The sequence below is a fragment of the Psammomys obesus genome, unplaced genomic scaffold (genome assembly GCF_907164565.1).
Source record: "Psammomys obesus unplaced genomic scaffold, mPsaObe1.curated_primary_1811, whole genome shotgun sequence".
In the NCBI taxonomy this organism is placed as follows: Eukaryota; Metazoa; Chordata; class Mammalia; order Rodentia; family Muridae; genus Psammomys; species Psammomys obesus.
The window spans coordinates 5662764-5682356 of record NW_026590699.1 but is presented as its reverse complement, the minus strand read 5'-3'; the positions used below and the strand labels follow the sequence as shown (position 1 = coordinate 5682356).

The window sequence follows — 19593 nt, the reverse complement described above, 5'->3', positions numbered from 1 at the left end:
CCACCCAAAGCTATATACCATGCTCTCTCTCCCAGAATAAACGAGTCTGCATCTGCTCGCCCTCCCCATGTCTGTTTAGTGACTGTGGCACCTCTCACCCCCTTGGCTTGGACCCCCTGTCCTCATCCATGGGCTGGACCCCTGGGAGGAGGACCAATAGACACTGGCAATAGTGGTAAGCCAAACCCCATTCGAGTACTCTCCAGCTAAGCACACATAGCCACATCCATAAGTCATTGCCAAGCCAACCACTGTACTCAGCACAGGCTGCAGTCAGTACAGTGAGCAAAAGCAGCGCCATTTCTGACGCAGGCACAGTGTGCATGCTCCCCAGGCTCAAAAATAGCTCCACCAGGTGACGCTTCTGATAAGGATGGGATCAACATGAGCAGTCATGTCGACGTGTAGGAAGTGGGCTCAGGGTGAGCACTGTCTCCTCACAAGCCAAGTTTAGGGAGTTTTGTTTTTGTTGTTGTGGCTGCTGCTGCTGCTGCTGCCTCTACTACTGTTTTCCAGGGACTCTGGCACTGTTTTCCAGGCACAGTGGTGCCTCCTGCTGACACCATGAGCTTAGAAGTTGTGAGTGTAACATTACAAGGAAGATATCAGGGCTCAGGGGAAGCCCCACTACCTGGCCTGAAGCCCCAGTTATATGCACACACACTCACAACAGAGCCATATGGCCCCAGTGTGGGAGAGGAGCTGTTTCCACATTTATAGGCCTCAAATGGTTTGCCCTTCCCTGGCCTCCTCTTTCAGGGCTGAGGGAAAAAATGGCCACCCCTTTGCAGAGCCAACCCAAGGCATGAACCATATGCTCTGCAGAAGTGGTGTTGACCATCAAATACCAAACCTCCCTTCACACATTCTCCACCCTCCAGGCCTGCAGGAGGACTGGAAGTGGCAGATCTGCTGGGCAGAACACCCCCAACCCTGATGTATGCCACCGGGGCCATGTGCACTATCCTGGATGTCACATATCAGAGGCATGAACTTGTGTCAAGACACCAACAGTTCAAGGCTCCTGTCCCCCAATAGCCCAGCCAGATTCCATGACTAGAACACATAGTCATTGTCCAAGAGACACACAAGCCTCACACCTGTGCTTGTGTCCAGAGTCAGACCAGCCAGGGGACCCAGGGCTTGGGTGCAAATCCCACATCTGCCCTGGTACCTAGGCTTTACTTTTCATCTCTGTCTCAGCTTCTGTTCCTGAAAACAATGATGAGAAAGTGATGTTTTTACCAGATGTATTAAATTCTATTGTGGGCTGGGATGAGTGTTAAGAGAACCAGAAAAGGCCCATCAGATGCTATTGCTACTCTCAGCACACAGCAGGCCCTGCCAGGAAGTTTTGGATAGGGATAGCCTGCTGGGGAAAGGCTAGGGCTGGTGACCACAGTCCTCACTCCCCTGACCTCATTGCTGGCCCAGGCTCCAATCAGGAGGCTGAGATAAGCCTAAGGACCATGGCCACCTGGGGCTCAGGCTGAGTGAACCTTGCCCCATGCCTGTCACAGCAGCTTTCTGTCCTTGACCACGCCATGGGGAGCCTGCTGCGACTCAGCCTGCTCTATGTTGTCCTGGCCAGCCTCCTGCTACCTGGAAAAGGTGGTAAGTGCAACAACCCCTCACACTGCAGAGTAGTCCGGGGGTGGGGAGGAGGGTGAGTGGGCTGTTCACTGGCCCAGCCACAGGCTGGCTTCTAAAGGTACAGTTAGGGCCAGCTGCAACTACACATGCAGGGCACAAGGAGATATGAATGTAGGACTTGGAGAAAGGAGAAGAAGACAAAACATTGAGAAAGAGAGAGAGAGAGAGAGAGAGAGAGAGAGTGGGAGAGGGAGAGTGATGAGGAGAGGGAGGAGGTCAGAGACAAGAAGAGATAAACAGAGAAAGTGACACAGAGATAAAGCTACCCTAGGCATGGAAGAGACAGGAGCTAGGGTCCCCAAGATTAGGAAGCTCCATTGGGCCAGGAACCGTACAAGGCAAGGCTGTACAAACAGGCAACAAGCAGATCCCAGGCCTGCTAAAAAAAAAAAAAAAAAAAGTGGGAGCTTATTTCAGTTAACCCAGAGCAGGCTCCACTCACATGGAGCTAGCCCTGCACCAGTACAAGAAGCAACCTCAGCAACACAAGGTTCCTTCCAGACATTTAGCCCTTACTGAGGAAAAACGTTGCTGGCAAACCTGCTAACACTCAATCGAAGGGTCGATGCCGGCAAGTTGCCGCCAAGGGTCAGCCCCACAGAGACAGCCCCATGTTTGAGGACAGCAACATTCAGGCACTGGAAAAATCAAAGGCCACAAGTAACAAAACACACAGCCAACAGTGAGCAGCAGGAGGCTGTGTGTCAGGACATGCGGAGTCTTTGCTGGTTTCCACAGACAAGGGTTCATGTTACTAAGTTTTAGTTTGCCGCTGTCAGTCTTAATTTTACTCAAATTAGAACTGATGGCTGCTGGCAGAGTAGGTCTGTGTGGCTGTCTAGAGTTCCAGCAAAGCCACTCATGGAGACAAAGATTTAGTCAAAAGGGCAGGACCCGGAGGCCAGTCACTTTCATTCACTCGACAGGCAGACAGCACCCACTCTTTGCAGAACAGCCACAGGCAGGCAGACCCTACATTTATAGAACCACATTCCCACTGAGGTGGCAGTGGCAAGCCAGGAGATACCTGCCCTCAGACAGCAGCTGTGTTCTGTGACAAGAACAACACAGGCAAGGAGTCCAAGAGAAATGGAGGTAGCCAGAACGGTGGCATTCCAAGGGGTCATGCAATGGAGAGATCCGAGGGTGCAGCTGGGCACTTTTACATCAGCTGGCAGTGACAACTTAAGGGCGGAAGGATTTCTCTTTGCTCGCTGTAGGCAATTCTGGGATTTTGGCTTCCTTTAAAACTCAGAAATGTTATGAGTGTGTTTTCGTTTTAATCCCAGGTGTGGGGATCTGGGGCAGCTTCGGGCTGTCCGCAGCATGACCATGATTTAGAGCATGGCTTGTGCTCTAGTCGAAGCATGGTTTTGTCAGCTGCAGATAGTTTCTGCGATTGTGTGACATTTGGAACTCTGGGAACTCCCAGTAGGTGGAGTTTGTCATTTAGGGAGGCTGATTACACTTGGTTAGTGGCTGTAGTCAAAGAAAAAACAAAAGGAAAGAAATTAGATTTAGGGGTTTTCCTAATTCCTCTCTCCCCTCTCCTCTTGTTTCTCTCCTATCTAGTGTGGGGGGGAGGGTGAAACTAGGAGATAAAGGGTAGGAGAAAGAAGAAACCCCAAGTAGCAAAGACCAGCTACAGTTCAGGGCTTAGTCCATCGTGGCAGAAAGGGCATGGCTGGGTGTGGCAGCTCCCACCATGGCAGCCAGGGAGCAGAGGGAAGGGAAAACGCTTAGTCTTCTGGACCTTCTCCTTTCTCCTCCTCCTTCTCCTTCTCCTCTTTATTCTCTCTGAGCCAATGCTGCTGCTGCTGCACACGCCCAGCATGCATCTGTCCCGCTCAGTTAGCTCTCTCTGGAAACACCCTCATGGCTACAGAGCTGTGTCTTGGTCTCCTAGGTTGATAGTAAGATTAATCACCATACTGGGGAAGAGAATTCCAGACATGGAATACTGTGTTCCACACAGGCGTGTAGAGAGGCCCTGAATGATAAGAGACCCTGTAACTGATGAGGGCCTTTCACCTTCCCTGTCTTCTAGTGTTTATTAACCAGGAGCGTGCCAACAATGTGCTGACAAGGATTCGGAGGGCAAACTCATTTTTGGAAGAGGTGTTTAAGAAAGGAAATCTCGAAAGAGAGTGTGTAGAAGAAATTTGCGTTTATGAAGAGGCGAAAGAAATCTTCGAGGATGTTACAAAGACAGTAAGTCAGGCCAGGTCCATTTGAGGGTACCATCTTCCTTGCCGGCTGGGAGCTGGGTCCTCTCAGTTCCTTATTAGCTGAGGTTGGGCCATTCCAGCTCCTGAGCTGGTGCAGGGTTCCCAGATTCAGACCTTTACCCATAAGCCTGTGAAGGGCAGTCAGGGAAAACAACCAAGGGATGAAATGTCCAGTCATGTTATTGGAGATGTTGCCTGAAGGACACTCATTTTGCTTGCTTCCACATCTCTCCAACTCTCTTCCTGGGTAGGAAATCTGAGGGAAGGGATATGACACACCACAGAAGGATAATGAGAACTTGCAAGTGTGACCAAGTTAACCTATGGTGGGTATATGTATATATGCACACATATATGTGTATATACATATACATACCACATACATATATACATATGTGCATATATACACACATACTTTGTATGTATACATATACGTGTGTGTACATATGTGTATATGTGTGTGTGTGTATATATATATCTCCCCATGGTCTCTATCAGTACTGCAAAGACAAACACGCCAGTTGCCACCACCTTACCCTAGTGGGTAAAGGGCTTGGTGACTAAGAAGAGCATGTAGAGCATGCAGACATGACAGGAGACCAGCAGCACCTCCATGCTTGGTTGTACGGCCACAGGAGTAAGCCTGCTCCTTTTCCCCAGAAGGAGAGGCCCTTCGAGTACCCACTGGAAATTTGAGCCCAAAGTAAGAAGAATGAGCTAAAAAGTAGGGAGTTCCCCCAGAAAGGCAGCCAAGGAAGAACTTACGGAGAAGCGGTTATTCCTGGCAGTTGTTGGGCCCAAGTGGAAGCTACAGGCCTGCTGCCAGCACTGAAGGCCACAGAGCAAGACCTGCACAACTTTCGTGGCCGCATCATCAGCATCATTTAGGAATTTGATCCACCTGCAGCCAGGACCATTTGACAAAGATCACTCGGGGGGGGGGGGTTAGGCCAGTGTGACCCCTGAGGACTGGAATTAGATCATTTGCTTTCAGATGGCCACGGCTAAATACCTGAGGGAACATTTTAAAGGCATAAAGTATTTTGGCTTTCATTACATTTTGGTTCTTCCAGTCTGTGATCACTTCATTTCATGAGCTTACACAGAACACAAGAGCAACAGCCAGAGGAAACATGTTCTCCCATGACAGAAGAGAAACAAAGGGGGAGGCAGGAGCTGGAGCTAATATTCCAATGACACCCCTACCCAGTCACCTAATTCCTCCAGATATGCCCCACCTAACGTTTGCAGAGCCTCCCAAAATTTTACCACCACCTAGAGACCAACCGTTCTTCAGTAGGGAGCCTCAGAAGGACAGTTCAGAGACAAACCATGAGAGAGGTAACGTTACAAGCAAAGCCAGCTCAGGGAATGATGAGAGGATTCATTTATGCACATCAAATAACAGCCTTAGGAGACACACTGAGTTTGGGATCCTAGAAACACGGGAAAGATTAGCACACCCTCTACAAAGCTTCGCAGGCACCTCACGGCTCCCAGAGCACTACACTTCGCTTTATCTTCAAAGATGTTAAAGCATAACATTATTGAAACCATTGGGACTTAATTACAGATGATTCCCTGGGGAAGGCATTCATCAGACACACTAAGTCATCCCGACTCTTTAAGGACACTCATGCCAAGCTTGCTTCGCCTGACACAGCAAACTGAGTGTGAACTCAGATACGAGGATTGTTCTAGAACTTTACTGTAAGACTCTAGTATTCAGTGACGTTGACTAGACTGAAGAATATGAATGTCATTCCCTCGACTGGTGGCTCATTTGACTCACTACCCTGAATCCACCACACAGTCTGTTCTAATCCCACTGAAATCACAGAAAAGATCCTGTCAGGGATAAGGAGATAATCTGTGTGTGGTAACTCAGTCACATACCTGTCAGAAATCTGATAATCCCACCTGTGGGGAGAACTGGCATGGTAGGAAAGCTTGAGGAAGCCCTGGAAGTGAAGCTGATGGAAAGGGGCTGAAGAAACCCAAACAATGACCTCGGCGTGACGTGAGCCTTTACAGCCCTCCACCTCTGACCACATCTAGGCTCCTCAGCTGGGCAGGGAAGGAGTGCTGGGGGTAATTTCCCCACCCCACATTCCTCCCACACCCACAAAGTAGTCTTCCAGTCAGTGGACCACTCTAAGGAGGCTCTAACAGAGAACTTTGGTCTGTTAGTCATGAAGGAAACAAGCAGTGCTTAAACTGAGCTGAGACAGCCTTTTGAAAAATAAGCCAAGGTCATTAATCATGGCGAGGCCATGTCTGTAGGTTGAAAAATTCTATGTGGTCCATCCTATAATTGGCTGGAGCAAGAGCATCAGCTGTGTCATGAGTTTCTATAAGATACTTGTCACGTGAGGAAATATGCTTCTTGCCACAAAAGACAAGATGAGGAGGGAAAATGTAGCAGATGAACATCCTAGCACACCACTGCAAGTCAATCTGGACAGTAATCATCACTCGGGTCATGTGACCAGATATCTTCTGACTTCAGCAGATCATGGTGTGCAAGAAAGTTCTTACATTGCTGTCCGCTGGGCGACCATAGCTCAATTCAGCCACCAGAAAAGAGAAAAAGAGTCAAGAATTCCTTTTATTCCCAAATGTGGTGCATGCCTCTAATCCCAGCAGTCAGCAGGCAAAGGCAAGTGGAGCACTGTGAATGTAAGGGCATGGTCCATATAACAAGCCCCACGCCAGTCAGGGATAGTGACAGCCTGTCTCAGAAAAGAAAGAACGGGAGGAAGGAAGGAAGGACAGAAGGAAAGATGAGAGGGAGGAAGGGAGAAAGAAAGGATTTCTTTAATTCTTTGCTATCAAAACAAAGGTTTATGTCTACTGAGAAAATTCATAGTTGTGGGAACTATGTGAATATGTAGATATATGTGAATATGAAAATATTTAGTAGATAAGAAATTGCCTTTTTTCAGTAAGTGGAATCCCTTAATCTTAATCCCTTTATCCTGCTATAATAAAATGCCCTAGGCTAGGTAATTTACAGACAGCATGAGGTTTTTGCTGTTTGTAAGGTAGGAAGGTAGGAAGTCCAAGGACAACGTGGCAGCAGTTGGTGTCTGGTGAGAGCTTGTGTCTGCTTCCAGAAGGTTCCTTGTTGCCTAGTCCTCAGTATGGAGGACAGAGGAAAAACACAAGGAGGAATGTGTGAAAGCTCCAGTCTTCAGTCACCTCACAGTGGCAGAGCTTTCATGACCTAATGCTACATAAAAGCCTTAACCTTTAACACAATGTCATCTAGGGCTGCAGAACAGGCTGGTTCTCTCTGCCAGTTAAAGAATTAAAACCCAGGGAAGAAGCATTACTGGGAACCCCAGGGTTCCCAGCAAAGCCATCACATGATACCTAGGAAACTGGGATCCCTCTTTTGGGTTCTTAGTCCCATTAATAATATATTAGAGTTTAAAAGGACAGCCTGAGGACAGGCAAATTGTCTGGATTGTGGGAGGAGAAGAATAAAAAGGAGCAGAAGCCATGCCCCTTGAGGCAAGGTGATGGCGGAGAGCCCCTGGCTGCAGGCAGCCACATTGCAGACAGAGGAGTCCTAAAAGAGCCAGGAAGTCCAGTACATTAGTTGGGGAGTTTAAAAGTATAGTTAGACTGCAGTCAGCATACAAAAGAAAAAGAAGAAAAAGATAGTTATGCCTTTGTTATGTCAAGACTTAGAAAGGTGGGCAGACCCAGGCTCCATCGCCTAAGGGAGGCCTTAGGGATTGTGCAAGAGGGTAGGGACTACACATTATTTTAAGGTGGGCCCATCTTCCTAAGTGTGGTCCTTAGTGAGGTTGCTGACTACCACATAAGATTAACCCTTAAAGGAGGAGACAAGGGTATGTCTTCACCAGGTGATAGATTCCATTCTTTATAAATACTAACATTGATTTTGAACCTGTGAGACTTGTACTGTACTCTCCCATGACCTTCCTCCTCCTGGCTCTAGATCTTCCATTCTTACTTTGAAATGGACACTCCCATGGGTTGAGAGCATACGAGAATTCTGAATAAACTAATCCGGGTCTTCATCCTAATCTGCATCCACAGAGTTCCATTTCTAGTTAAGATCTTATTCCAACATCCCAGATAGATCTGAATGGGGAGTGGAGGTAAGGACCAGCTGTGTGAACTCTGACCTTCCATTAGGGTTAGGCAGGCCTTGACCTGTTTTTTGCCAATTAGCAGTTTATGCTTTTTCCACTCATGACTGGCAGCCTGTGATCTTTTTCTTTCTTTAGGGCTGAGCGTCACACTCCAGTGGTGTAGAATGAATGCAGCTGTTTCTTCTAGCCTGTTTTCTTGTTGTTTACTTTGCAATGCTCTTCCACCATTCAGTAAGAGCCACGTTGAAGCAGATGGGAGACAGGCCCCCTCAGGAATGAAGCACCCTGGAAGGGCTCCCTTTCAGACGGAGAAGTTCTCGAACGTCCCTCGGGGAAGGTTACTGGCGATGATTACCGTTAGTGTGAAATGTCTGTCTTTTCTAATGTGTCTTAAAATATTTTTTTTCTTTTAGAATGAATTCTGGTACATATACAAAGGTGAGATGCTTTCTACCTCAATCATAAATGAGAAAGACTCCTTAACATACTTAAATCAAGAGAAAGACTGGCTTTTGAAAACATTATGAATTCCATTCCTGTTCAAACCTTATTTACCTACACTTTTCCCTTCTGGGTTTCCATAAATGCTTCAAGTGAGTATTTTATGATAAGTTTATATTCATTCAGGTTTTATTATTTACTAAAGTCCACATCTTTTTAAATGGGCTCTTGTTCTGTTGCCCAGAGTGGCTGCAAATTCCCAGGCTCAAGCCCCCTCATAACAGCCTCTTGAGCACCTGGGACTGCAGGTGTTTCCACCACAGGTGGCTCTGACACAGCTCAGCCAGTTTCTCGTCAGTGGACGGCACCAAACTCTGTGATACTTCTAATAAATACAGCAAGTTAGAGCAAAAGGTGGAGCTCGGAACACTGGACTCTCTAAAAGGTGATCACTCTGATGACCGTTCCCTGCACAGCAGATGACACTGGGCATGACTCCCTGGAAGTTATTTCCAGACAGCGACCAGCCCTGCCTCTGAGCAAGTCCTGTACAAAGAGAGGTGGAGTCTGTGCTGGGGCTGGATCAACTTCCGATCCTCATTCTACACCTAGGCACCTCAGGAAGAGGATCCCCACATTCCCTGATGAGCACCCAGTCCAGAAACAAGTGTCACATTGTCCCCCAGTCCTCCTCCTTTCCAGAGAGGCTGCAAACACCTTGTAATACATTCTAGCAGAGATCAGGGACCCAGCCAATGATGCAAGGAACAGGAGTATCACACACATGTAGCCACCAAAATGGGACCTAAGAGAAATGTAGGCATGATGAATGATTCTCAAGGAGGAGAGGCAAGCCCAGGCCATCTGCGAAGTGGATGCAAGGGCAAGATCCACCCAGTGTCAGTGGTTTCCATGGTGAAATGCCTTCAACCTTGCTTTCCAAATCCTCCCTGTGCAGATGGCAACCAGTGTGAAAGCAGTCCTTGCCAGAATCAGGGTCAGTGTCGCGATGGCCTTCGGGAGTACACATGCACCTGTGCAGAGGGATTCGAAGGCAAAAACTGTGAATTCTGTAAGTCCCTCTGCTTGATGGACAGTTGGATCATGCCCAGAGTAGGGAAAACAGAGACACTGAAATACCTAACAGACAGGCCAACCTAAGCCATTAGTAATTTTCACTGGAGGTGTCCTCAAGCTGCTGGGGGTGGGGCAATGTGAGAGGCAACGCTTCCTGGGGGCCAGAGCTGTCGCAGGGCACCACGAGGCAGGTGACATGGCAGAATGTCACCTACCCGATAACTGGGTCAGCTCTTCATCCCGCTTGGGTGCAATGGTCCGAGTCACCTCCTTCATTTACACTTGCCACCACAAACATCAACAAGGAACGGTCTAGACTGCCCGTTTTAGACGTGGGATGTACCCACCAAGCTATTTTTACAACGATGACTACATTTCTAAATAAAAATTTAGGTTACTATCAGATTAATTTTCCCTAACAAGAAAGAACTGGGTTTCTTTTGCTTCTTTATTCTATTGCTTTTTTTTTTATTTTATTTTATTTTTTTTGAGATGGCCCTCACTCTCTGTCCAGAGCTGGCTTAGAACTTACTGCATAGCCCACTCCAGATTTGAACTCCCAGCAATCCTCCTGCCTCAGTTCCCCACGTGCTGGGATCACAGATGTGTTTCACCATGTCCAGGGCTAAATGACTCTCCTTAGAGAGTGATTATCTGGATGCCCTCAGGACTCTCCCAGAGAGCTCCTGCTTATAAGTGTAACCATTCCACAGAACCTCAGACATCTGCACGAAATAGACCAACAGATCTACTGAGGGGCACAACTTAGGAGCTAAAATTCCAGTAAGGTACCTTTTACTCCATAATTTTTTTTGTTCACCCAAGTCCAAGAAGAGGGCTGTAAGGCAAATTGCTCCAGAGATGGTTATTAGCGTGAGCAGGGCCAGCCTGTGCTAAAAGCGAGTGGGCGCCTCTGGTCCTCGATGCTGCGGATGGAGGTCTATGGACTCAGTCATCCTTGAGATACAATGCTGGTCAGGAGTTACCAAGGGAGTTTATGGTGGGACTTAGATGACAGCCCACACCACCCCCGTACACTCTGGACCTGGTTTCTGGCTTCCTGCTGTAAACCTCCCATGATGAGTTTCACAGGAACCCTGATCCCAAACCACAGCACCCACAGCAGGGTGCCTGGTGCAACAGTGGGGCCAGGGCAGAGCTCAAATACCCGTTGTTACTGGGAGATGGAAAAAAGAGCTGTAGCTAGGATGCAGCTCTTCCCCCATGCCAAGGGCAGCACCCTGGGCAAGCAGGATGTGCACAGTACTCAACAGAGGACACGTGCCCTCCCACCCTCACAAAGCTTTTCAGTGAAGAGCCCTGTGGGGATGCCGGGTATTCCTCCCCGAACCTGTGCATATGTCAAATGTCCCTCCCACGCTCTGGGGAAGCAGCAACAAGGAGAAAGGCTTACATGGGGCTGACATGTCATTTGTTATCATGGGAACCACTCATGTGTGTCTTCCTTGAGACTCAGGTTCTTTGCATACCCCCTTGCCCGGGCATGACCGAGATTAGCAGATGTAGCTGGCATGTCTGAATTCATCACGTGTCTGTGAGAAGGGCTCATCTGTCCTCTGCTTTGCAGTTGTTCGGAGACTCTGCAGCCTAGACAATGGAGACTGTGACCAGTTCTGCAACGAGGAGCAGAACTCTGTGGTGTGCTCCTGTGCCAGTGGTTACCTCCTGGCTGATGATGGCAAGTCCTGCATCTCCACAGGTAGGGGTCATCAGGCCGTGGAGATGACATGCCACTGTTGTGTAGGGGTCGTCAGGCCATGGAGATAGGGGTTGTCAGGCCATGAAGACAGCATGCCACTGCTGTGGGCACTGATGTGGCATGTTCTGGTGGGACTTGCAAAGGCCAAAGGTGCCAGGAGATGGAGGATGAGAGTTGGGACCTACAGTTCAAGCATGAAAGCTTTAGGTTTGAAAGAAGAGCTGTTAGATCTAAGGGCAAAAAGTTGCTCAGCCTCAGGCCACCTCACTGAAGTGGCTGGCACTGTTGCCTCATTCCTGGCAAAGGCAGCTGAAAGGAGGTGGTCCCAGGCATCACTGTGCTGGGCCTACCCACAGCTCCAGCAGTGACTTTTGTGCAGGGAATCCCATGTTCCTCTGGCCTGAGGATCTGGAAGCCACAGTTGTCACAATATCCCAAGGGCAAATCAAGGGCAGAACTCTTCTGGGTCAAGAAGGGCAGGAAGAAGACCCAGCATTGGTATCACTTTTGCAGCCCCCATGTTGATTGTTTTTTATTTTGTTTTGTTTTGTTTACCTGATGAGAGCTGGATGTGCCGAGTCTTTTGAGTGCCTGAATCACTACTAAGGAGGCTCTTGGAGAGCAGTGAGTGCCAGATGGGCTGAGGAACATGAAGGGCCAGAGGAATGAACCCCTTCTAAGATCTATGAGAAGGGCTCTATAGACATGGTGAGCTAGAAATAGCAACTCTGAAAAGCCAGCCTGTCAGTTCACAGATGGTCCCTCACTCCTCTAGAGCATTCCCAGGTGTGGTAGAAGTGCAGTCTTGGGCTCATATAGAACCTGAACAAACACACACATAGAGGAGATGGGACTCAACATGCTGAGCCATTTCTTCCTCTTCCTGTCACATCCGCTGCTCACTGAAGACAATTTATCTCAGAAGTAATCAGAAAAGAGTGGACCAAAATACATCCTCCAAGAATGAACTCAATTGTTTAACATGAAATCTCTCAACAACCAAAAGACAAGGAGATTCTTTTTTTCTACTGACATTTCTTAAGCTTAAGGTAGTTCAGAAAATTTTAACTGGAGCTATTTCTTGATATGTGTACAAATTATTTTAACTCTGGGGATAATTACAAATCAATTCAAGATAAAGTTTAATATCTGAAAACATAAGAAAAGGCTGAGGTGTGGCTCACTAGGAGAGAGCTTGCTTAGCATACTTCAAAAGGTTATGACTACATAGCTCAGCCCAGATGTAACAAACGAGGGCAATAGGCACTGTGTCTCCAGCAAGAGGCCCCAGTCGTTCACAATCACATCTCATGGGAACACAAGCAGAGGCCACATTGCAACCATGTGTCCTTAAAGCATCAGTGGTGCAGAATAGCCACGATGCTCAGCCTCAGGCTGCAGGGTCCCTTTCTTACCATTGGTTTTTACTCCTTTCTTTGTAAAACCTAAAGGCTTTTAAGTCTTTTGGCTTTTGCTCTTTGTTTCTGGCTCTCACCGTAAACTTAGTTAAAGCAGCTAGCAACAACCATGCCTCAGCTTGAATGCTGAGCTGCCAAGAAATTTCTTCCACCAATTTAATTTGTCTATCATCTTTAAAATATGGCTCCCACAGTCTCGGGGCCTAGAAAAAATGTGAACAAGGTCTTTATAGTCAAAGGCCTCCAATCCAATTCGCCAAAGAGTTCCTGTTCCCTTCTAAAACTTCAGGACCCTAATCTTTCACAGCCACAATTCTATCAGCATTCTTGTCTTCTAAGCTCTCAGTGGAGCCACCCATGTAGCCTTGCCAGCAGAATTCTAAGCTTTCTCTAGCTCACATCTTTAAATGCTTTCACTTTATTCCCACAAACTAGCCCCAAGCCTTTTGAACCACATGACCAAGTAGCCATAGCAACAACCCCACCCTGGGTACCAGAATTTCAGTGCTGTGACAATAGCTGACATAATGTAAAGGATGAAGGGTTTGCTTTAGATGTGGTCTCAGAGGTTTCCATCCATCACAGTTAGGGAAAGTAGCTGAGCAAATGAGCTCACCCAATGGCCACCAGCACTGGAGAAAGAAGCTGTTTATACCAACAAGGTTTGTCCTTCTCTTAATTTTATTTGGATCCCCAGACTATGGATAGTGCTGCCTCTTGGGCTTGTCTCCCCCTCTTGGTTAATCTCTAGAAATGTTTTTACAGATACACAACGAGCTGTATTTTACTAATCTCTCTCTTGACTCTCAGCCACTCTCCATGGCCTTCCAGGGAGCCTCCCTGGGCCTGTGGAGCATCTGCATTGCTGAGGCCTCTGTTGCCCCTCTTCTTCCAGCACCCTTCCCCTGTGGAAAGGTCACTGTAGGACGCAGGAAGAGGGCTGTGGCCCAGAACACCAGCAGCGTTGAGGCTGTCTCTGAAGACCTACTGGACTTAGATATCCTATCCCCTACTGAGAATCCTTATGACCTACTCAACCTCAACGACACACAGCCCAAGAAGGACGGAAGGGCCCTTACTCGGATTGTGGGAGGCAGAGAATGTGAGGACGGCGAGTGTCCCTGGCAGGTAACTGGCCTAAGCTAGTACTGGCTGCAAGCAGAGCAAGCCTCCCGTGCCACAGGCTGGTGGGACGGCCCTCCAAGGGTCAGCAACACAGAACTGTAAAGGCCCTTCCTAGTGATCATCATTTCATTTCTAGTTTGAAAAAAAATTTAAACGAAAACACCTAAATGCTCAGACAGGTAAAATACCTTAAAGGATAACTGGCACCTGAGCTTTCCCACATTCGAAACCGAAACGCCTCTCCTAGAAGAAAAATCCCAGAGCAGTGACTCTCAGCCTGTTGGTTACAAGCCCTTTGGGAGTCGCATATCAGATATGTACCTTAAGATCATAGCAGTAGCAAAATTACAATCCTAAAGTAGTAACGAGATAACTTTATGGTTGGGGGCCACCACAATATGAGGAACTCTACCAAAGGGCGCAGCGTTAGGAAGGTTGAGAACCACTGCTCTAGAGCCACCAGCAATCCCCCAAAATCACCTAAACACCCTCAACCTGCAGGGCACAGGTGTTGTTGACCAGAGGCAGGAGTTTCAGCCTACAATGCGACACCATTCGGACACGTTCTGAGAACTCGCTGTGCTGGGCCCGGAGTGGCTGCTGTGTGTAGGCTAGGAGATCTCTTATTGGCAGGGGGGCTGCAGAACTCTCTCCAGGGGTCCTGATGGGGCGCGGATAAGAGAAACCTGCTCTCCTATTGGCTCCTCCTCAGGGAAGACCTCCTTGGGTCCTAGACTGGCTTCCTCTCCCTTGTCGCTCAAGTAAGGTTTGACTTTACATAATTATCAAAGATAAATCGGGCTAGGAGGATGGCTCAGCGGTAAGGACCAGAGTTCAGTTCTTGGCACTTCCATCAAGCAGTTCTCAATCTCTGCTACTCCAACTCCAGGAAATCTGGCACCTTTGGTCACCACAGCTACAGCCACTCACCTGTACATTCCCACACATATAAACATAATTTAAGAAAATTAAAATAAGTGGGGTGTGATGCTGCACACCTTTAATTCCAGCACTCCAGAGGCGGAGGCAGGTGGACCCCTGTGAGTTTGAGGCCAGCCTGGTCTACAAAGTGAGTCCAGGACAGCCAGGACTACACAGAGAAACCCTGTTTCAAAAAACTAAAAAACAATACATACATACATTTTTTAAAAGAAAATAAGAGATAAACTCACTGTCTTCTTTAGCTGTGAACAACAATCAAGAATTCTTTCAGGATTTAACACTGTGAAAGGCCTGTTTTTTTGTTTTTTTAAGATAGGGTCTTACTGTGTTGGCCTGGTTGGTCTGGAGCTCACTATGTAGACCCAGTCTGCTCTCGAACTCACAAGAGACCTGCTTGCCTCTGCCTCCCTAGTCCTGAGGTCAAAGGTAAGTGCCATGTAGCCTGGGCACTGACTCTCTGAGTGCAACGCTAGCTGCAACTAGAGGATAGGGATTCCCTGGAGAAGGACAACCCGGTCAACACTTGGTGTCCAAGCCCTGCAGGCCCAGTGCCCAGTGTTCCTCTTCTGGCCATGAGCACTTGCTTCCCTTGGACCACTGCTCAGTCGTGCTGACAGCAGAATATCTCATTCAGAGCAGCCGCATATGGCCGGAGCAATCATCCCAGAGAGCAAAACCATCCTGAGGAAACACAGCTGGGTGTTCCAGGCATTAGTCAAACAGTGTCCACTGGAGGAAATACAGAGTGCCAGGCAGAAAGGGCTGGGCCCCTTGCATGAATGCCACAAGAGGTGCAGGGCCAGAGGAGTCATAGGACTGGCTAGTGGGGGTAGAGCAGAGCCTTGCTGTGGGGTCTCTTATCAGGATCAGGAACTAAGAGAATGGTTCCATGCACTCTCTGGGCAGCAGACAGGCAGAAAAGGCAGGCTGTTGGGGTAGCCCAACGGAAGGAGAAAGGTGTGGTCGGAAAAACAGGCAGAAGACTTGTAGAAAAGGCTCTGAGATGCTTCAGAGAGCCCAAATGGCCTAGCTGGTTTGGCCTGGCCCTCATGGAGACTGTAGGTGGGGTCGCACACATTCTGTTCTGGTCCCAGGCTCTGCTAATCAATGAAGACAACGAAGGGTTCTGTGGAGGCACCATCTTGAATGAGCTCTACATCCTCACGGCAGCCCACTGTCTCCACCAAGCCAAGCGATTCAAGGTGAGGGTAGGTAAGTGCCACTCCAGCGTCTCAGGCTCTCCCTGGGATCTCTAGAACACAGGGTTCTGTTGGCAACACCCACCCAAATACAGAGGAGAGCTCATCCATAGGGAGAGGCTTGGGAAACAGAGAGGAGGGATGGAGAAAAGGAGGGGGGGGTAGTCACATACTCCCTCCTCCCCCGCCAGGCCATTCCCTGTAGAGACTTTCCTCTTCGGTGTCTCTGATGTGTCTTTCATGACACTCCTCTCTCAGAGTCCATTCCTCAAAGCCTCCCCAGCCTCCCTCTATTCATGTCATTCATTCCGATATGCTTCCACAAGATGCATGCGCTGTCCACTGAAAATCCAGTACAAGCCTCAGGTGCAGTTTGAAAATGCCTGTCATTTCTACACTCCAAATTTAACAAAGAGATAGGTGAGGTTATTGCAGTGTCTCATTTCCCAAACTCTGCACCCAAAGCCTTGACTTCCCATGGGCATAGCGGTAAATTAACTACAGTCGTGATTGAGAAATTACTGCATTCTCCTTTCAGTCAGCAGCACTGTGCCTTCAGGTCAGTACATGGCTAGGGGGACGGATGTGTAGCTCGGGTCTGGAACAGGAGACCCTTGGCCCTGAGCAGATTGACAGACCCAGCTTGCAGGAAATGCTCAGGGAGCATCTGCCAGAGCATGAGGCACTGGGAAGGACCGGCACACAAAAATGTGATCAGGGAACTGGGGAGACGGCGTAGCGGGTAACAGTACTTACCACTCTTGCAAAGGGCCTGGGTTCCGTTCCCAGATCTCAGCGGTGGCTCCCAACTGTCTGTAATGCCAGTTCAGGGGGGATCTGATGCCCTCTTCTGGCGTCCACAGGCACTAGGCAGGCACACAGTGCGCATACATATACATGCAGGCAAACACTCACACACTTAATAAAATAAACCATTTTAAAGATGATACATTAAAAACATGATTACAAGGTGAACCCCTAGAAGAAAGACAGAGGACCTTTTAAGTACGTTTATGTTTATTTTTTGAGATGGGTTTCTCTACAGAGAATGAATTATTCTTGAATTTACAAAGCATCTGTCTTGTCCTTCTGAGTGCTAGGAATACACGCATACGCTCCTTGCGGGGGAAGGGTTTATTCAGCTTACATTTCAACCTCACAGTTTACCATCAGTGGAAGTCAGCACAGGAACTCAAACAGGGCTGGAAGCTGGAGCCAGAAACTGATGCAACAGCTGTGGAGGAGTGCTGCTTACTGGCCTGCTCCCCATAGCTTGTTCAGTCCACTTTCTAATACCAAGACTACCAGCCCAAAGATAGCACCACCCAAAATGGGCGTGGCCTTCCCCCATCAATCACTAATTTAAAATAATACCTGCAGGCTTGCCTGTACTCCAATCTTATAGGGGCGTTTTCTCAATTGAGGTTCCCTGGTCTCGGATGACTCCAGCTGTCTCAAGTTGACATAAGCCAGCACATTCCTTGTCTCTTTCTTTTCTTTTGTCTTTATTTCCCCCCTCCTTCCTTCTTTTCTTCCTTCCTTCTTTCCTTTCTTGTTGAGACAGGATCTAGTTATGTAGTATGGTTGGCCTGGGCTTACAATGTCGACAATGCTGGCCTCAAACTCATGTAGATGCACTTGCCTCCATTTCCTTCATGATAGGACAAAAGGTAGCTGATATACAAACCCCTGGCCCTCGGAACTAACTGCCGTCTGCTCTCTCCTTCTCTGGCTCCAGGGGACCGGAACACGGAGAAAGAGGAAGGCAATGAGATGGTTCATGAGGTGGATGTGGTCATAAAGCACAACAGGTTTGTGAAGGAGACCTATGACTTTGACATTGCGGTGCTCAAGCTCAAGACTCCCATCACATTCCGCATGAATGTGGCCCCTGCCTGCCTGCCTCAGAAAGACTGGGCCGAGGCCACGCTGATGACGCAGAAGACGGGCATCGTGAGCGGGTTTGGCCGCACGCATGAGAAGGGCCGCCAGTCACACGCCTTGAAGATGATGGAGGTGCCTTACGTGGACCGCAACACCTGCAAGCTCTCCAGCAGCTTCACCATCACACAGAACATGTTCTGTGCGGGCTATGATGCCAAGCTGGAGGATGCCTGCCAGGGGGACAGCGGGGGTCCCCACGTCACCCGGTTCAGAGACACCTACTTTGTGACCGGCATTGTCAGCTGGGGAGAAGGGTGTGCGAGGAAAGGGAAATACGGGATCTACACGAAGGTCACAGCCTTCCTCAAGTGGATTGACAGGTCCATGAAAGCCAAGGCACTGCCCACAGCTCAGACCCCAAGGTCCCCGAGTCCTCCCCATTAAAGCAATCATTCTCTCAACCTGCTGGGTGGCATCTGGTGGTGTTGAATGTTGCAGCCAGAGCAGGGATACCCGCCTGCAGGGATGGACTCTTTTGGTCTGGTCTTCCCTTGACTTCGTGGCAAAGAAGCAGGCTCTACCTGAGCAAAGGTTCATCTTCCTGAGCCAGACTGAGCTCTAGGAAGTCAGGGCTCTAGGGGATTAGGGCTCTGCTCACACTTGGATGGAGCCATCTCTGCTTATAATCACAGCATATGACTCTGATTTTGAGTGGTCAAACTGACCCTCTCAAGTGTGCTTAACTACCTTGAGAATAAATGTTCACAGCCATAGGCACTTGAGTGCCCACGCACATACACACATGGTGAAACAGAGACTTCAGCCCAGAAGCCCCTTTAGGTTGTGAGGCCCCAGACACCTATGCTTCCTTTGCCTGGCCAGAGAACCCTCACTCTCCCCTAGGAACTCAGTAATATAGAATTGCTGGTATCATGACACCTACTAAGAGTAAAGAATCCTGGGCAGAAAGGCTAAGATCTTTGTCTAAATAAAGGGACCTTTTACCCAGATCCACGCCAGGCCCAGTCCTATGCAGGGCTGTCTTTGGGTGTGGTGCAGGAGGTCTGCCTCAGCTGTGCTGTCTGGCGAGTGTGCCTGCACTCTGTGCTGAGCTGAGTGCTGTGCGTATGTGCTTTCCCTGGGCTGGGCTGTGTGGCAAGGTGCACGGTACCTTCCAGAACGAGGCTGAGTGATAAGTATGCACAAGCCTCTCCCAAGATGGGCTGCCTGATGAGTGCGCATGGAGTTTCCCTGAGGTAAACCAGGTGTTGAATGTGCACAGGCCCTTCTTCCTGAGCCTGGTCTCAGCTCACCAATCGCCAACAGTGACCTACCCCCCCAACATGTGGATCTTAGCTCTGGCTTTGGTTAGGAGACCCCAGAGGGGTCTTTGCAAAGCCTAAGTCCTGGCTTCTCCCAGACCTCAAAGTCTAAGTCTCTAGGTGGGTCTAGCCCAGAAGCTTCTGGAACTCCTCCAGACACTATCGTGCCACCAAAGCAGATGTGGAGTGGCACAGTGGGGCTGGACAGGGTTCGGGGCAAGTCTCCCTGCCCCCAGTCAGCCATTGCCTCTAAGCTTCAAGCTAAAATGCTTGTGGAAACAAAGCCTACTGTCAGTAAATAGAGTAACTTTTTTCTGAAAGTACCTATAGCTTGCACTTTGCATAACTTTCCTAAGCAAAGTTTAAAGGTTCCAGTTCAAAACCACCCCCAAATCAAGAGCTGGACAGAGTCCTTTGTAAACAGGTTTTGCAAGGTTGGGAAAAGTCAACAAAAACA

General features: G+C 48.7%; 1 protein-coding gene across 1 annotated transcript; it reads left to right on the top strand.

Moving 5' to 3' along the window:
• Positions 1-1490: 1490 nt before the first annotated feature.
• Positions 1491-18817, top strand: F10 (coagulation factor X). The gene is given in 9 exon segments (XM_055608418.1): positions 1491-1614; positions 3701-3864; positions 8422-8446; positions 9408-9521; positions 11115-11246; positions 13560-13792; positions 15826-15943; positions 17669-18226; positions 18229-18817. Coding segments are annotated over 9 exon segments (1605 nt in total). The 5' UTR covers positions 1491-1544; the 3' UTR covers positions 18420-18817.
• Positions 18818-19593: the final 776 nt, after the last annotated feature.